Genomic DNA, 19,578 nt, shown 5'->3' with positions numbered 1-19,578 from the left:
GTCTTTCCACTCCGGCTCGTCTCAATACCTCCTGACTTGTCAGATGGTCAGTCCAAGGTATTCGTAACAATCTGCGCAACGTCCACATCTCAAATGCTTCTATGCCGTTAAGGGATTTGATTTTCAGAGACCATGTTTCTGACCCATACAGGAGCACTGGCCACACGTAGCAATGAACAACTCGCAGACGTAGTTCAAGTGGTAGCGTTCTCTGAAGCAGGAGGTTCTTAAGTTTTGAAAAAGTTTCCTTTGCCATTCCAATCCTTAGCTTGACCTCCTCATCGCAGTCCCATTTTTCGTTAACCACGGCGCCCAAGTATTTATGATTATGTGAGGTAAAGAAATTAATACGAAAATTGCAATTTTTAAAATTTTATGAGAAAAAAATTATAACAAACACTACAAAAATATTAACAAGGTTCAATATAGTAAGCATACTTACATAGTTAAGTACATATTTTTCAGTTCAAAATATTTATATGTATTTTTGGAATGTTCACATTTTAAATAAAGTTCTGAATAAACATATTAATGATAAAACCTATTAAATCAAATAATATTATATTGGCTGAAAGATTATTTGACATAATTTCTTTTTATAAAAATTTTTTATATACATATTAATAAATAAGTTTATTTCATTACCTTCCAACAAGGTAATAAAAAGTTACTTTCTTTGGAAACTAGTTGAGAATTTATTTTATAATGTTTTCTTTAGATAAAATTACTGTTATTTTTAATATTCTTAGAATGCAAGTTTTTAGTATATGTTATAAAAAAGAATAAAATAATTTTTGAAATCATATACATCTATCAACTTATTTGGAAAGAATAGTAACTTCTACACAAATTTAATCTAAAAAAAATGGTCACTCTAGATGCTCATTCAGTGGGGCAACATTTACAATAGGGTGCGTTACAACTCCATTATTAACATTTCCAATCATACCGTCATCATTGTGTTCTTCAGATCCAGAAGTTTCTGATAGTTCCACCTTCTCAAATAGGTTTTTAAGTTGACCCAGAGTTACTTTATTTCTATCCCATTTCTCTGTATCTGTACTAGTTGCAGTAAAAATACTTTCTTCAATTGTGTTTTTTATGCAAAATTTGTGAACAAATGTTGGTCTGCAAGTAGAAAATAGAAACATTTTAAAAAAGCACAGAACTGCAGTCTGAAAATTTAAGCACTCTTTCATTCATGTACCCGTGAAAAAAACAGAATTTTATAAAATTATATTTATCTAGATGAGGGGTTCCGATAATACAATCCTCTTTGGAATTAACATTTGAGTGGTTATTATATTACATATATTAACTGAATAACAAGCTGGTTGGATTGTTAGTAATTATTCGGTGTTTTCTTTGGATATTTTTCATGACTTTTTCCTAGTTCTGGTGAGACGATCAATGACATTTTTCATTGTTATTTCAATAACCCGATAATATCTGTTGAAATGATCCAGATTGAAATTTTGCACAAAGCTTGAAATTTTGATTTTATATCTGTTAACAAAATCTCAAATCTGCCGGTTGTGTGGTCATGGAAACATTGAGTTGTTTTTCAACATTATTCTTGAATTTCCCCTTTTTCTTGTTACGCGATCAACATGAAATTTTGAAAGAAGCTTGAAATTGTTATTGCACATCTGATTGCCACATATTATTTCGATCGAGTTGATAGTTTCGATTTAATCAGGAAAACAATAATTAGAAAGAGTGCGTCCTGTTGGATTTTACTCATTCACAAACTTGACCGCGACATTCGCCAGCCGAACCTTCTCTTTCCGTTCGAAAGTTATCGTGTGCTGTGTGAAGGGACGATCAGGCGGATAGAATTGAATTTGACCACGGATTAGACATCAGTGAATCAGGCCTTATCATTTGAGACAATTTGAAAATTACATGCATCGTAACGAAATGGACGAGTTTTATAAGTGATATTAAAAAAGTCATACTTAATTTGGCCTATTCGATGTACTCTTCCAATTGCTTGAAGTTCATCTCCAGGATTTAATAAAGGTTCCATTAGGATTACATGAGTTGCTTCTATCAGATTGAGCCCTTTCGATCCTAAATTGATAGGAAGTAAAAGAGCGGTGACTTTTTCTTTTTCATCCTAAAACATCAAATCGTTATTCATATTAAATTATCACTTCTGCAGTAAGAAAAAAATTATTACATAAACTTCATCAAAATTTGCGAAAAAAATTACATGACAATAGGTTCTCTATTTGGAAATTTATTGTATTTACTATTAATTTGACAACAAATTCTTTGTTGAAGAGTACAACATAGCCGTTTGCTATTTCGAGCTCAAATTATATTTGAATATAGCACAAGGATCGAAAAAGAATCATGGTTTCTTCATTTGAATAAACTCTGTGAGTTCTCCGAATTTCAGCTTTCTAATTATTCATACTTGATTCTTTTAGTCAAAGCAAATCAATTTGATGAATACTCAATCTGAAATTTTTGAATTAAAATTACTCATTTGCGAATCCAAATATCTAAACGCGCTCTGGAGGCTAAATACCAACCATCCTATGAAGTAATGTGATTACGTGCTATTAAACCTTTTATTTTTAACCTATATTAAGACATTTGTGAATCATATTCAGAATCTTTATCTCTTAATTGATTAGATTAATTGATATTAAAAAAAAATAATTGAGAAGGCTTTTATATGAGTTTCATAAATGGAAATACCATTCACGAATTTATGAAATTTTAGTTAACTAGATATCTGTTTGAAGTGAAGTGTTTCTTCAACGAAAAGTAGACAAAGTTCTTGGAAAAAGAAAAGATTTCCATTGTCAAGGACTCAAATTATAATACGTAACTAACACAGTCGCAGCAATGTTCTTTAAAATTCAATGTCATCATTAAATTTTAATGAACGTTCTTGCAATTGGGTCATAGTTAATTTAAAAAAACCTTATATTGGTTGATTAAAAATTTTCTAAGAATTTATTATTTTAATTAGTGACAATTTTGGTGACATGAAGAAAAAAATATTCATTGTTCCAGTTTTTATTTCGAATTGGTATCAATTTCGAATTAAAAATTGAGTATGTTTTTTCGAATACAATACACAACACTAAACTAATTTATGATCCATAAAATCACTAAAACTTCACTTATTAACCCAACGTAAAAAACGAAAAAATTACTCAACGTTCTCCATGTTTGTTTAAAGTTTGCAGCGCCCTCAAAACTAGTTGGAATCACTAGGATGTTAAAACCGTAGAAGAAGAAATTCTATGAAAATAATTTTCGATGACATATGTCATGCTGACAGCAATCTTTTGTTGGAGTTGGAGGTTAAAATTTATTATCAAATACCAAATAAATGGGGGTGGCATTTAATGATATACATTTTAAAATATTAATTATTTTTCTTAATATTTGAGATATAAACATGACTTTTTTCTATCAAAACCTAAAAAATCTTATCCTCAAGTTAAGGTGAGTATTTAGAGCATCAAGAAAAATGACATACTGAAAATTCAATAGACAAAGTCCTAACTTTTCGATTCATTGTAATTTTCAGCTAACTTGAAGTTATAATTATACCATAATTACAAGAATAAAAGACAGTACTATCAGTATCAGATCCAAAGCCACCCTTGATATCATAAAAATGGAGATTTCAAAACAAAAAATGATATACACAACAAAATTACAAAACTCCATTGTCAAATCTGAAATAGAAGCAAAAAAATTATTTGGGGAAGTATTAGTAAATAGAGATAAAGTTGAAAGAACAAGAAATGCTTTGAGTATATTGACTAGGTTCAAATTCTTATTTTGCTTGCCATCCACTATAGTAAAAAATATTGAGAAAGCAGAATATGATGTGGTAATCAATGATTATATGAGGGTTAGAAATTTATTTGAAAAATCCGAAGTACCAATTTTCCAAGCTGCACTAGTTGAGATTAATTCACATATTCAGGGACTTATAGAGAAATTACATGTTGAGCTGCAAACCATGCCAATTGCTGTAGAGCAACAAAAACGATTAATAAGATACTTGATGAATTTAGATTGCTCTTTTGATCCTGCTTGGGATGCTATAAAAAGTAGATCAGATTATATCAATGAATCCATTAAATCTGTTTTCAATTTTTATAAAAGTTTGGATAAGGGAGATAATGGACAGAAAACCAAAGTTAATAATATAAAATGCAAATACATACAACAATCTGATCCAGTGCCTATGAACATCACTTTTGCAGAAGAGATGTGCACCACGATATCAGAAAATTTTCCTGATTTGTGGAAAATTAGTCAAGCTTATTTCAATCAAGAACTTCAAACAACAATTGATACTACTAAAACTGAAGATATCAAGAACATAGTTATGTCATTAATGCAGGCATTTTGTAGAACTATAAGGTCAGCCATAATACCTCATACATTAGAAGCATCAGAGCGAAACAGCCTAGGTTCCTGGTCTAACCCAGATTTAAGAGACATGGCCCTTTATCTTCCAGAACTGCTTAGGTCTATTAGAACAACATATGCAACACTCATTAAGTTAGATTTACCAAGAGATGCCTTAGCAATCATTTCTACCCTTCTACTAGATTTACGCATTTATTGTATGGTTGTTTTATTCAAACAAACAATAAATCAAATAAAATTATTGGATGAAGATTGGAACTTGCTTTTTAATAAAAAGAGAAATGGCATCACAAATTTACCAGTGAAATTCGAACAGATAGTACAAGATGTTATTCAAGTTGTGAAAGAATCTGTTTTATCAAATGAAAAAGGTGATAGATCATTACTGAAGAACCCTGTTGCTCTTAAAGAACTACACAAACAAGTGGAAAATGTTCTCTCTGCATTTTACGATTTACTCCAAGAATTATCCTCAAGTGGAAATTATAGTGATGATGAAGAGGATTCCTCAACAGTATCCCAGCTGATTGGCACACCAATAAATATGTATAAATATGAAAACAATGCAACAAATTATTCTCCTCCTTGGGAACACAAGTTGCTTATTACTATGTCAAATTGTATATTCACAAGAAATGTAGTTTTAGACAGTATATTTAAAGCTTTTGTGAATAGTGGCTACCCAAAACCTGATGAAGCTGTTCAAAATACCAAATATAAATTAATGAATTTGGAAAAATTGATTTTGGAGAAGTACTTAGAACAGAAGAGTGATCCAATTGTTGGAACTATTGAACCATCTATGTATTTAGGAAGATTCGACTGGGATTCTAAGTTTTTCCCAAAGGACATTCAAGAATATGTCAAGGAATGTATTAATAATGTCATTCATGTACATGCAGAAGTAAATAGTGTATCCCCCACATTGTTAGATATGATTCTTCCACAAATAGTACAAACTATAGCTGAGGAAGTATATAGACTAATGTCTTGTGTAAGAAAATTTAGCAATCCTGGAAGTCAACAGGCTAGAATCGATATTAAAGCAATGAGAGAGTTTTTCTCCTATTATTGTAATGAAACTGCAAATTCTCATTTCCAAGATGCTCTAGATCTGATTCCAAAATCAGAAGAAAATGAAGATCAAAAAATTGAAGAAGTTTTGAAACAGGTCCGACCAAGAATGAAAATTCAAATGGTGTGCCTGAATGCCATAAAAAATGGGCCAGCTAAAGGAACAACAGATTTAATTTAGTGTATGACAAAAATTCAATTAATAGAGTTAATTTATGAAATGTATAAAATTTTGTAAATATTTAGTTATTTAAAACAAATATTTTGTAATTACTTATATAAAGTTTGAATTGGAAATATAAGGCATTGTTGCTAATTTATGTTTCATAATTATATTTCAATTTCTTCGATATTAGAGACCTCACATGTTTTGTGCTAATCTTCCAGTTTCTTCAAAGAATTGAAATTTCAGTAACACATATCTATATTTACTTATGAACTTTTTCGCTTGAATATTTGATTAATTTGGAGTTTTTTATAATTTACAAAAATTTAGGAAAGTGAAAAAATAATCGGACATTTTTAACTAATTTCAACTATTTACTGAGAGAGCTCACCTTAAAGTATTCAATACGCTTTTCCAGGTTGGATGTGAGTAAAATTTCACATTTAATCTCGTTTTTGAGCAGAGCATCTTTTAATGTTTTCAAAGTTGTGGTCCATGTAGAAAAGACAAGTACTTTTACATCTTCTTCGACTTCCCTGAGTTCCATAATGAGTTTAATAGTAGCCTCAATTTTAGTTGAATAATTTCCTTTTATATTCCAATCTGAAGTTTCAACTGTTATTGCTGCAGATCTTATACATGAAATATCTTGAATGGCTTGAATTTGGCGGCAAACACAACAAGTCACAAATGAACTTTCATTCTGTTGAAAATACATAGATTATTTAAACAAGTTAATAATGAGAAAGGTTTTTTTCTGTTAAATTTACCGTCTTAAGCAGTTTGTGTATACATTCCATACAATAGCTATGGCCACAAGGTAAAATGCTCCAATGTTGGTCCAGAATATTTGTGCATATTGGGCAGGGATCAGGACTAGCTCCTTCGTACTGTTGTTTTCTCAATGTTTCAAGGTAACTTTTTACTCCTAAATTCTTTTCTAAATTAGTCATAGCGTTAGCTCTATCTGATTTTAATAAAATCATATGATGTTCAAGCTAGAACATAAAATTTTAAAAATTGCAATTCTCTTTACACTTGAGGCTTACTCACTTCATTCTCATTTAACATGTATAAACTATCTAACTTATTCTCTATAATATAAGATAATTTCTCGAGGGCAGCATTATTAGGGTTATTTTTTTCTTCATTTGGATCTCCGAGCATCAATTTTGTTTTACACATATCTAATTCATCTTGCGCAGCTACCTGTTGGTAAACATGTGTCCAGAATTTCCTCATTTCCTAAAAATAAATTGAGATTAAAACAAATATTTTGTTTGTTTTTAATCCTGACTCTTCTATGCTTTGTGAATACTCCTATTGAAGGTAGAGTAGGACTAGGGGAGTACGAATTGACTATAAAATTTTTTTTTTTTTATGTAAAGTGGTTGGTTTCATTAAAATGAATAATAAATGCAAATATCATTTTCTTTGTTATCCCATAAAAATTCATCTAACATAAATGTAGCATCTAAACTTACTTTGAACTCCTTCTTTAGGTTTTCAATCAAATTTAAATAAATTTCACTATCCTTAATAATAACCTCTGGGGCATTTTTGGATTTCATCAAAATGCTCAAAGCTACAAAAAAAGTAATTAAATTCATTGAGGAAAATATTATGAGTTATGAAATTTACATTTCAATGTGAGTTCTTGCGATGTCGGTTTCCAGGTGCCCTTTAGGCATATATCTCCATAAGTAATACTTGTTTTTGCCTTTTTAAATATTTTATCCTCAAATTTCTTGAGATACTCTTCAGCAATACATAATGGACATTTCTTCTTTTTTTTTCCCCTACATTTTTTATCTGGACGTAAATGACAATCAGTAGCATGATCAACAAGATTACGTTCCACGAAAATTTTATACTCTTCATTTTCTTTGTAAGTAAACAAGCTGTAAATTATAATAGATAATATTTTCATTTTTTTCATCAACATTCTTTTGTAAAACAAACCTATTAATAGTTTCAATAAGATCTGCTCTACAGTCAAGCAGTTCTTCATACCATTTTCCCACAAATAAAAGAATGGTTCTTGCACAAGTTACGCTGCAATTAAAGAATAAATATTAGTAATTCATCCAATTGAAGATAAAAATCAATTTCTAAACTGAATTCATAAAAATCTCTTCAAATTTTGTCCTAGAAACTCACTCAATAGGGCACTTGATATGGAATGTATCATGAATAGCTATAATTTTATTCGTCAATTCATCAGCCAAATTTTCAATCAGAACCCAATCGATACCATCTGAGTACCACTGCCCCTCTTTTAGTGTGAATTGATCTTGTAATTGTTTGGCAGCTAACTGAGCATTTATATATTCCTGATAAGCAGAAAAGGCCTGAAAAAATTATAATATATAATTGCACTTGATTTCAACTCCTTACTCACATTACTGATGAATTTCTGAATATATTTCTGTTCTAAATTTCTACAATCTCCTCTCAAAGCAGCATCATGTAATGTTGGAGGTATACCTGGATATCTGTCAATCAAATCAGCAAGATTGTGAATTGTATGTATAAGTTGTAACTTGTCAACAGTTAAATTATTTTTAGTTTCTTCTTCTGAAAACCTTGCAGATAATTGCAGCACTTCACGATATTCTTCGGCTGCTTGGATAGGATTTTGCATCAAAAGATGGATTCCAGCGAGGCCTAAAAAAAGTATATTTGCTTAATCATTCAATAAAGCAATGAGGTTGTTATCCTCTGGAATGCCCCCTGCATGGAAATTTTGGATGATGTTCTTGAGATCAATGCGTGTAGCAACCAATTTTTGAACCAAATTTCATGCCAATAGTTCTTATATATATATATATGTGTCAAAATTTGACAGCAGTCCGACCATTAGTTTGTGAGATATTGCGTTGTGAGTGTTGCTACTTTTGTTATTTGAAAAAAGAATAGAATTTCATGTGCTGATGAAATTTTTTGCTTGAAGAAGAGTTTCCGAGGTCTGCCTCAGGAAAATCAACCATCATTGATTGGTATGCTAAGTTTAAACATGGTGAAATGAGCACCGAAGACGGTACGCAGTGGACGCCAAAAAGAGGCTGTCACCAACGACAAAATAAAAAAAGCTCACAAAATAATTTTGAATGACCGTAAAGTAAAGTTGATCGAGATAGCAGGCATTGTGAAGATATCATCTGAACATGTACATGAGAAAGCTGTATGCAAAATGGGTGCCGCGCGTGCTCAAAATCGATCGAAAGAAACAAGCGACTTTTTCCTATTCTCAGACCTCAAAAGAATGCCCGCTGGAAAGAAATTTAGCACCAATGAAGAAGTGATAGCCGAAACTGAGGCCTATTTTGAAGCGAAAGACAAATCGTACTACAAAAGTTAGAAGATCGCTATAATCGCTGTGTCGCCCTCTAAGGCGATTATTATTATTATGTATTCAAAATAAGAGAGGAGGCAAAAGCCTGTACATCTCAGGTACAAATAAATTCAAAGAAATACATTGCTAGAGAGCAAGGAGTTCCAAAAAAGAATTGAATGTTGAATAATAAAATTAAATTTTGCCAAAAAAATGTGTTTTACTATGGTAGACCGGGGACTTTTCAATTGGCCTGTTAGTTTCCAAGAAAAGCTCTAGACGGCAGACAGACGGTTTTTTCATTCATTTTTTTGGATTCTATCCATTCAAAAATGTAAATGGTGAAAATTTCAGGCAGGGTAATAATTCTCATAAGCAACTCCTGTAGAGACTCAAAAATTAATAATTCAGAATATTTAGGAAAAAGTTAGTCGATCATAAAGATGGCTCTAATTGACATAGATGGCCATGTTTATAAAACAATAATTTCAAATATACACAGGCTATGAACCTATGAAAAAATTTAGTACTCTTGTATCTCAATAATGTTATAACAAAATCAAGTAAATTTTATACCTTCCAGTAAGGGTATGCATACGACAGGGAACTCAGTTGTGTCCACACAATAAGATAAAATGAACATGGCTAAGTAAACAGATAAGTTAAGTTATAAACTAATAATTTGAATGGTTAATAGATCAAGAAAATAACTACCATTCAGTGCTGAAACAACCACTCTCAATTGCTCCTCACTCTCGGTTGAGTTTTTGAGAATCAATGCTTCCAATAATTCTTTCATTGTGGAAACCTTTCTCTTCGTAGCTAAATATTTTCCACGTTCAGAATTAGGATGAGTACAAACTTGCCTCAATGATATAAGTGGTAACATGATCTATAATTAAAAAGTAAAAATCAGTAAGATGTAACAATAACTTTCAGAAGTTTTGCATACTTTCTTAAGAAGGCCTTTATCTAATTTAACCAAAGGTATATTCAGGTCAATTTTGGCTAACGTATGAATAAATGCTTGACTACACAATTCATGTTCTTTAGTGTAAAAAAACTTTTCCACAGCTGAAAATTCCAAAAAATGTTCTCTTACAATTTGTTCAGGAATACCAATCTGAAATACAAAATTCAAATTTGTTAACTTGAAATTAGACAAACAACAAACTCTCATACTTGATCAATAACTTCCGATTTTGTCGATCTCCACATAATTTCTGATAGAAATGAACAAATAGGAGCGAGTACTCCATTACAATATGGTGTATATAATATGTTAGTCCATGTGTCCAATTCGTTGTAGGGCTCCATTTGCAAGTAATTAATCAGTCCAAATATATCTGAAATAAACGATAAATAATTCAAACCTCAATGCCAGTTTTTCAATACACATTTGTTTCTTCTACCTGATATATTTTTTGAAATAGGTGTACCAGTAATGGCCCAACGATAATGGGCAGTTAACTTTTTAGACATTTCCGAAACAATTCTTCCAGGTGTTTCAACAGTTTGGGCTTCATCTAAACATAATCTCCACCATTTTATTCTTGTTAAAGGGCTGCCTTGAAAATCATACTTCCTTTTTCTCCTAAGTTTGCATGCCTATAATTATAAGAAGTAAATTTATTATGAGGAATGATATTTGCTCAGGCTATTTGCAAACAATTGTTTTGTACAGGGTGGGCAAATTTCGATGTTTTAGCAGTACAACTTTAAAACTCATTCTCATTCTCTTTTTCTGAGAAACTAACAAGACAAGTATTCATTTTCGGCCACTTTCTTTTGTTTTTGAGTTAGCGAAAAAACAAAAAAAAAGCGAAAATTGGAAAAATGGCGATATCGAAAAACATCAATATCTCCGCTAATACTGATGTTAGTTCTGAAATTAAAACATTATACATGCAATTTTTTACGTAGAATCTAGTGGCGTGCTATTCTTCTCGACAGGGATTTTAATTATGAAGCTATGGCCCAAAGTTATGTTTTTTCAAATGGGATCACTAGATTTCTGTGTCATTTATTGAAAGCTTAATTTTTCCTGATTTCAAAAATATAAAACATCGTATGGTTTGTATCAATATAAATGATAGAAAATGGTCAACAACTTTTTTTTTCTGAGAGTCTCAATATTTCTATGGTTTCAACTATTGATGAGCACAGACAAATTGAGCTTCCTATAACAAGAGCAGTGTCCTTTTCTCAGTCTGATTATTTTTATGCTTTTACTAATCTCTACAGAATTCGAATCTAGCTATATATTATAAATATAGATAACCCTGTTGAAAAACTAGCAAGCCACTGAATTTTACGTAAAAAAAGGCCTGTATAATCTCCTCTGGTTTTAAAGTTGTAGTGCCTATACATAATATGGAGATGAAAGAAATTTCTTATTTTAATCAGTCTAACAATTTGTCTATTTTCCTGAGAAATGTGAGTGAATTCTATTGAATCCACCTAGAAAAATCATTAGTATTTAAATGTATAAATTTTTTGATTTTCAACTGATTGAAGGTTGAAACATAAACAATTCTTACCTGTCCCTTCTCTGTAATTCTGAATTCCGCTTGTAGTACATTATAAGTTGTAATTACAAGATCAAAGTGTTTCAAATATGTTGGATATATTGGAATTTTATTAGATCCTTCATAAACTAGGACTCGAAGCTTTTTATCAACATGCTTTTTTATTTCATTACACCACTGAGTTCTAAGTGAAGTAGGCGTTACAATTAAAGTTGCACCTGACTCGATCAATGGCTGCTCTAACCAACAAGTAGAACATCGAAACGGCCCTAAAGATTTTTCATATCCAACACAATCTTTATGCTGATATTTTCCACAATTAACACATTCTGTCTGTCCAGTCTTATAAGTTTCACCACAAATACACTCAATATTGTGTTCTGGTGCTGGTTGGGTTTTACGATTTACTTCACTTAATACACTATTGTACCAAAGTTGCAATGCAACTCTAGTATTCGACATTTGTTTAGAATTTCTCACCCAATCTTGAGGTACTTTGATGTCTTTAGCATTATATTCGACTGTCTTATCTTTTGATGATGGTTTGATTTTTCTCCTTATATTTCTTTTTTTTTTCTGTAGTTTAAAAATAGGAATGTCTACATTATCATTGTCAGATATTTCTTCAGAATCTTCATTCAAAATAGATAACTCTGCATTGGCAGCATTTTCATCTTTCAATGGATTATTCAAAATGAGTGCTAAGAATTCCACTGTTTTTCCTAAGCCCATTTCTTCAGCCAAAATTCCTCCTCTAGGTAGAGAAGATACTACAGGCTTTTCAGGGGTGATATAACCAGAAAATTTATCAAAATATAGTTTTATGCCTGTAGGAAGTTCAACTAATGTATAGAGGGGATGAAGATTATCTGAAAAATATTCTGTAATAAGATAACAGTTTAAGAATGAATTTACACACCACCTTTTCCTTCTTCAATACATTCTCTATTCAATTCTCTACTAAGCATCCATTGTACAGCACTTATCTGATATGGTCTAAGTGCAGGTTTCAATGAAGAATGTTGTACGTTCTTCATATTCCCTAAATTGAATGTTTTTTGAGTTTTTCTAAAGGAGGACAATCTTTCATAAAACAGATCAATTTCTTCCTTATTTTCTTCTACTTCTTTGATAGGATATTCTAAAAAAATATTATATCAATTTATTACAACCAATATTTGAATAATAGGATGTGATTTTCTTCACACTTTTCAGAATTAATATATGTGGACATAAGAAAAAACTAAATTCTTACCTATATATATTTTATGGGTTATTTCAAATAATGTTTTCAAAGAATTTCCAATTTTAGTGTTGAATTTCGGCAGTGGCAGTTGTCTGAAGTATACTTTCATAAAAATATCCTGCCCTATCAAGGGAAATTGAAAACTGAACACATTGGCAGTGAGTATTTCTAAAAATTATACTCATTGATTACGTTTCAACTATAGATTCATACATTACTTACCCTTCAATAATTGAGCATCAATAATGAGAACAACAATTACAGATATCTCATCAAATTCGAGTTGTATTCTATCAATCTCATTGTCAAAATAAAGAAAAGACACTCTACACTTTAGCCATTTTTCTGGAGGATAGTTCATTGTTGAACCCAACAGAACTTTATCGATTAATAATTCCTCATTAGGAGATGTGTTAAGAAGTATAGATTTAGTAGAAGTATTTGATTGCCTCTTTTTATTTCTTCGTGTATTAACATTTAGTCTCACAGGTTTTACTTTGTCCCTCGCCATTTTCAATGAAATTATTGAATGACAGTGCCAGTATCCTACTTCTCTAAGAAGAACCTCATTAATGGTATGAAACTGAATGAGGAGAATTTTGTTGTAAATATGATATATTATGTTTTATAAAAAAATAACAGTGAGTCATTCCAATGATTATTGTTTACAAAACAAAATTTTGAGGTTAATTCATTTCAAACAACTTCCCTCCATAGGATCATAGAATACAAATAAACACCGAAAACAAAACCGTTTGACCATCGAGAATCCAACTTTAAATAATATGAAATGCAAATTCGACATTTCAATTTTATATTTTATAATCTTTAATCTAAGATACCCAAAATATTGGCCTGTTCATTGATTAGATTTTCTTGAAGAAAACTCTGGCGACTCGGCTCTTTTCTCCCTTAAGGTTGCGCTATACAAAGAATTATAATAATAATATAATAATAATAATAATATAGTTTATTCTCAGAAAAAAAACAGAATTTCTCAAAATGACATCAATTCCCAAAATCTACATACTATGAAAATAAACATAAATCACAGAAGTAGCGTTGCTACTTGTAAGTGATGTTCTTTCACTTCTACATATCAACGAGGTCACAACAATGCTGATCAAAAATAACAATTAACAATTAAACTTTTGAATTTTTCATTTGTTCTGTCAAAGGTTGATTGAATTTTGATTTAACCTCGAAATGACATTGACAGACGACATAAGAAACTGCGAAAATCAAGTGAAAAGGGACCAATAACATTTAAATTCAAAAAGACTGGTCCTTTCAAAAGTCGCCACTTAAGGTTTTCCAAGAGTAAGTTAGCACACCAATGTTTTAGATATCTCAGTTTAATCATTATAACTAAATGACAAATCGACAGAGAGGAACCCTGAAATGTACCTACCTTAGAATATAGATAGAAGGAACGGAAAATAAACCTTCGAACCCGATCCCGAATACAAGAGAGATGAAAGTTTAGACGCGCCAAAGCAAGCCGAATTGAAAATGTTGCCAGCTCTATTTTCAGTATGAAGGAAGGAGAAGATCAAAATTTTTCCGACAATTCAGATAAATTGTCGATGTGGCAACGTGCATTCGAGAATTCTGTCATTTTGACCACCTTATCTACTTATCTATGGACCACCTCAGTTACTCCCTCAACAATAGATATTTTATTAGCAAAATCATTTACCCGTATTAGTGAACTCGAATCTTTACCTGAGTTAAATTCAGACCATAATGTCATAAAGTTTGAAATATTCGGAAACTTTCGTAATAATAGATACTTCCAAAAACATCTTTGACTATTCAACTACAAACTGGAAGGAATTTCGGAGAATTCTCAATGGAAAAATAGTCATAAAAGAGCTCTGTCACCAATTGATGTCAAGTACTCAAGTAAGATATGCATCTTACTTGACATATTCTATGCATCTTAATGTCAAGACTACCGACAGATGATTTATTCAAATTTCTATCTTTCTTAGATCCGCAGGTAGCTTATTACCATGAATTCAGTTCGCTTTGTCCCTTATTCGAGAAGTTCCCAAATATAATTTCTCACCTCAGTCCACAGTCTATCGACGATGAATTTAGAACTTTGAAGTCGGATTCAGAAGTTTTAAATTTATTGGAATCAAAAAACGATGAGACTGCTTTGATTGGTATGGAACAGTTCTGGGTAGATGTGGGTAAAATAATGATTTGCGAAAATCGGCCAAAATATCCAAATAATTCTGCATTTGCAAAAAAACTATTGTGCCGACCCCTTTCAAATGCCAAATGCGAGAGAATATTTTCGGCCATTAACCGCATAAAAACAAAAGATAGGAACAGATTTCTAAATAAAAATATAGCATTATTATTACATGCTAAAGAAGGAATTAAAGAGATAGGTGATCTCAGAGTAGGTGATTGTTGTCGTTTTAAACCTACAAAAAATATGCTCGATTCGATGGATAGTGAAAATTTATACAGATATGTTAAAGAAGATGATTTGACTGATGTAGAATGATACTGATTTTTCAATTATTTTTTTTATGTTCAACTGTAGTATTTCATTTTTTCATTTAATGTTATTTTTATCCGAAAGATTTTCATTTTTATTTCTATTTATATCCTTTTATTCATTTAAATATATAAATTTGTTTGTTTATATTTGCTATTTTGATCCTATTTGTTTTTGTTCGTTTTTTTTTCATTTTTTTTGTTGATTAAATTTTGAAATGTAATCTTGTTTTGTTTTCGAATCTGTACTATTTATCCTATTCATGAAGTAAAATTCAACCATAAGAGAGAGAGTTATTGCAACGCACAAATAAGCGATCTTTTATTAATGGATCCTGTAATAAAGGATCCTCTATCTCATATTAATGTTCTAAGGTACCTACCTGAAATGTTATAAGAATACAAGATATTCTACTAACTTTTTTAATTTTGATCGGCCGTGACCATGACGTCAGTCAAAGTAACACAATTTACATGCTATCTGACGTTGTCATTGGTCGCTTGCAGCACAAAAATATATCTCTATTTGCAGAGAGACGGGCGGTCTAGTCCGCACGGTAAGATCGCGTTCTGCTGCGAAATACAAGCAATAATTTCATTTCATTCAAATAAAACTGTACAGGGTGGGCAAATTTCGATGCTTTAGCACTACAACTTTTAAACCAGAGGAGATAGACAAAATCTGATACCCCATTCTCGGTCTTTTTTTCTGAGGAACTAGCAAGGGTAGTACATATTCATTTTTGGCCACCTTCTTTTGTTTTCGAGTTATAAGCGAAAATTGGAAAAATGGCGTTATCGAAAAACATTTATATCTCCGCTAATATTGATGATAGAGCTCTGAAATTAAAACATTATACAGGCACTTTTTCACGTAAAATCCAGTGGCGTGCTCGTATTCTCAAAAGGGTTTTTAATTACGAAGCTATGACCCAAAGTTATGTTTTTTCAAATAGGAACACTAAATTTCTGTGCCATTTTCTGAAAGCTTAATTTTTCCTGATTTCAAAAATATATAACATGGTATGGTTTGTAATAAAATAAATAATAAAAAATGGTCAAAAACCTTTCTTTTTACCTAAGAGCCCCAATATTTCTATGGTTTCAACTGTTGATGAGCACAGAAAAACTGAGCTTTCTATAACAAGAGCAGTCAATCTGATTATTTCTATGCTTTTTACTAATTTCTACAAAATTCGAATCTAGATATGTTTTATAAATTTTTTATCTAAAAATGTATTTGGAAATAACGAAAAGATCCACAAGATCGAATGTTTCGATCGGAAGAGTTGTATTAGGATCGATGAATCAGAAGATAATTTACATAGGTCTCCAGAATGAATACGCACAAGTACCAATCCATTCTGAATAGCATATAAAACAACGCATATATGATTGAACTCAACAATTTAATTACGAAGAGAACAAACAAGAAATAATGTTCAACCTAATAATGCCAACAATTGCACAATCCACAGTCGACACTTTTTCTCGATATTTCGCACCGAATTCAATAGATGAATATTTGAAACTGTTCAAGCTACCTAGGAAATTTTTTCCGAGATCATTTATATTTTTCGAAACTATTTTTATAAAATAAATCTAGATTCGAATTATGTAGAAATTAGTAAAAAGCATAGAAATAATCAAATTGACGGAAGGACACTGTTCTTGTTATAGAAAGCTCAATTTTTCTGTGCCCATCAATAGTTGAAAACATAGAAATATTGAGACTCTTAGGAAAAAACATGTTTTTGACCATTTTCTGTTATTTATTTTGACACAAACCATACCATGTTATATATTTTTGAAATCAGGAAAAACTAAGGTTTCAGAAAATGGCACAGAAATCTAGTATTCCCATTTGAAAAAACGTAACTTTGGGTCATAGCTTCATGATTAAAAACCTTTTCGAAAATACGAGAACGCCACTGGATTCTACGTAGGAAAGTGCCTGTATAATGTTTTAATTTCAGAACTCTATCATCAATATTAGCGGAGATATAAATGTTTTTCGATATCACCATTTTTCCAATTTTCGCTGATAACTCGAAAACAAAAGAAGGTGGCCAAAAATTAATACTACCCTTGTTAGTTTCTCAGAAAAAGAGACCGGGGTATCAGATTTTGTCTATCTCCTCTGGTTTGAAAGTTGTAGTACTAAAACATCGAAATTTGCCCACCCTGTATTTTTCAGAGTATTAAAGCAAGATAAAGTCAAGGAGTTGTCACCTTTAGCCCTTTTAAGACCGCACATTCGGCTTGACATGTTTATTGGGAGATTGGATTTCTCTTGAGAAGGTAGTTCCAGCGTGTTGAACTGGGTACAAATCCTGACTAGTTGCAACCCAGATCGAAACTTGAGTGTGAAATTCCTCAAGGTATAGTACGTCTATATCTATACTATTCTGGCTACGTAGGGACGTGAATTATAATGCATTCTGCATTGAAGTGAAATCATCTCCAACAAGTGTGGCAAATGGTACAACGCGATCTTGTAAAATATCACTTATGGGTAGTTCACTGACATTTCCCTGGCTTTGTCCGTCCTAGTTTGATATGATAGTCCAGGTTTTTTGCTCTTGAGTAAACTTATTCTGTATATTTCTAGGAATATTCATTTCAAAAGAATAAACATCGGAAATTAATAATTATCCCAGGCGTAGAGTTACGAAAACTGATTTGATAAAGCTCGTTTTTCCACTTTCTTACCATTTTTTTTTACAGACAGAAAGAAACATTTAGATTGAATGCATTGGTAACAAGTTTCCAAATAACAATGAACTTTAATAAAAGAACTAAAACACTTGACAATACGTTTCACACATTCAACAATTGTGAATAGTATAGTCAAGTACGTTTTATTTCTTTTATTAATATTGAAATTATGTTTCACCGAGTGATAAGCGAGGAATCGCTTTCGATTCACAATGAATTTCCTCAGTTTTCATCTAATTTCCCCAGGTTTGGGGAAAATCACAAAAACCGGGCATCGCTGTATCGACAAAGCTGTCGAAAACAAAAACATCCTGTTCATTTGTCTTAGCAATTTTCGGAAAAATTATAACATGCAGCATTTTTTTTAGAAGGTCTGGTGTTCTTACGGAAGCACAAAATCAAAATTTTGTCAATGAAATTTCACGAGGTATGTTCAGCATTATAATTACAGTGAATGATTTCAATCTATAGTAATTGTAGGAATTGAATCATCATTGCAGGAATGTAGTGGAGGAGCTGCACGCGTTCTGATACATCTCTGGAGAGAGTTATTTCTACTCTGTAAAGTCACTTGGGTTCTGTAGATGTTGTTTGGTTGGAGAAGAATAAATGTCGAATTTTAAGGATGTCGTTGAACCCTACAACTCGGCAGCGGCATTTGAGTCCTACATATAGCTTTAAAGCGTCATAAATAGATTCTCTCTACAATAGAAGTTTATATTGGGATTGATTTGAGATCAGTCACATTGTCTCAAGCTCCTTTCGGCAGTAACATATTGATAAGTGTATAATTATTTATTTTTGCTTGAACTGATATATGTATTTTACCTGTGGATGAATCAAACAACTGTAGGATAATCATAGGGAGCTTCACACGAGACATTCTTCTGAGGATATGATCGGCCTTTTAAGAGGGATTACCCCTCTGGCGCTCCTGCGATGACCAAACTTTGTATGGTGTACTAATTTGTACATACATTCACCTTATTGACTGATGGTCGGTGTTCCTTGGTTTGTTACAAGCCATACGCTACACACGGATCTAAACATCCCAAAAATCCAAGAGACAATCCGAAGCAGATCTAAAACTCATCACTAGAAATTAGAAGGCCACTAAAACGATCTGATGCAACCTATGCTGATTCTCATAATCAACAAAAGATTAAAGAAAATATGGCTAATCGAATTAACAAGTTTAGCCAGGTATGTCGAGGGGCATCAACCTGCAATAATATTTTTTATGAATTTTTTTTTTATTACTTTTTAATTTTGTCACCACTTTAGCTTATAGATTCTTCTTCTTATTGTATCTGATGGCTGAATAAAGAATTAAAATAAATTCAACTTATCTTCTTTCTCTTTTACAAGCAAAATATGAAGAGGGTGACAGTGTTATAACGCCTGATCATGCTGTTAGTTTTTGTCATATTTTAGGGAATCTTATGGCCAGTTGCACCATTTGCCTAAAGATTGATTAAAATTGAAACATTGATTACTTTCTGATTTCTCTTAAGAAATCTTATAGTAATCATGTTGTTTCCTATATTGTTTTCAAGGAATTTTTGTGTATGATTTTACACTCATTCGG

General features: G+C 31.5%; 2 protein-coding genes across 2 annotated transcripts; one reads left to right on the top strand and one right to left on the bottom strand.

The window, feature by feature from the left end:
* Positions 1-356: 356 nt before the first annotated feature.
* On the bottom strand, positions 357-13,462 carry LOC123676523 (E3 ubiquitin-protein ligase SHPRH). Its single transcript, XM_045612449.1, has 18 exons — positions 12,981-13,462; positions 12,768-12,926; positions 12,435-12,653; positions 11,525-12,381; positions 10,397-10,592; positions 10,167-10,330; positions 9,937-10,107; positions 9,699-9,876; positions 8,052-8,317; positions 7,811-8,001; positions 7,613-7,705; positions 7,292-7,551; positions 7,135-7,235; positions 6,704-6,895; positions 6,421-6,648; positions 6,042-6,353; positions 1,959-2,119; positions 357-1,128 (listed from the first exon to the last, which is right to left on the bottom strand). The coding sequence occupies exons 1-18, from the start codon at positions 13,267-13,269 to the stop codon at positions 870-872; spliced, it is 4,296 nt and encodes a 1,431-aa protein (XP_045468405.1). The 5' UTR covers positions 13,270-13,462; the 3' UTR covers positions 357-869.
* LOC123676524 (exocyst complex component 2-like) lies at positions 3,281-5,814 on the top strand. Its single transcript, XM_045612450.1, has 2 exons — positions 3,281-3,468; positions 3,554-5,814. Exon 2 carries the CDS (start codon positions 3,644-3,646, stop codon positions 5,663-5,665), a length of 2,022 nt encoding a protein of 673 aa, XP_045468406.1. The 5' UTR covers positions 3,281-3,468; positions 3,554-3,643; the 3' UTR covers positions 5,666-5,814.
* Positions 13,463-19,578: the final 6,116 nt, after the last annotated feature.

The sequence above is a fragment of the Harmonia axyridis genome, chromosome 3 (genome assembly GCF_914767665.1).
Source record: "Harmonia axyridis chromosome 3, icHarAxyr1.1, whole genome shotgun sequence".
Lineage (NCBI taxonomy): Eukaryota > Metazoa > Arthropoda > Insecta > Coleoptera > Coccinellidae > Harmonia > Harmonia axyridis.
The sequence above is the reverse complement of the archived record's forward strand: the minus strand, read 5'-3'. Positions and strand labels throughout refer to the sequence as shown.

Coding starts and splice junctions, on each gene's coding strand:
- LOC123676523 (XM_045612449.1), bottom strand. CDS start 13,269: ATGGCGAGGGACAAAGTAAAACCTGTGAGACTAAATGTTAATACACGA. Junction 2,120..6,041: donor AGCGTATTGAATACTTTAAG/GTGAGCTCTCTC, acceptor TTGATGTTTTAG/GATGAAAAAGAAAAAGTCAC. Junction 1,129..1,958: donor CATCGAATAGGCCAAATTAA/GTATGACTTTTT, acceptor TTCTACTTGCAG/ACCAACATTTGTTCACAAAT.
- LOC123676524 (XM_045612450.1), top strand. CDS start 3,644: ATGGAGATTTCAAAACAAAAAATGATATACACAACAAAATTACAAAAC.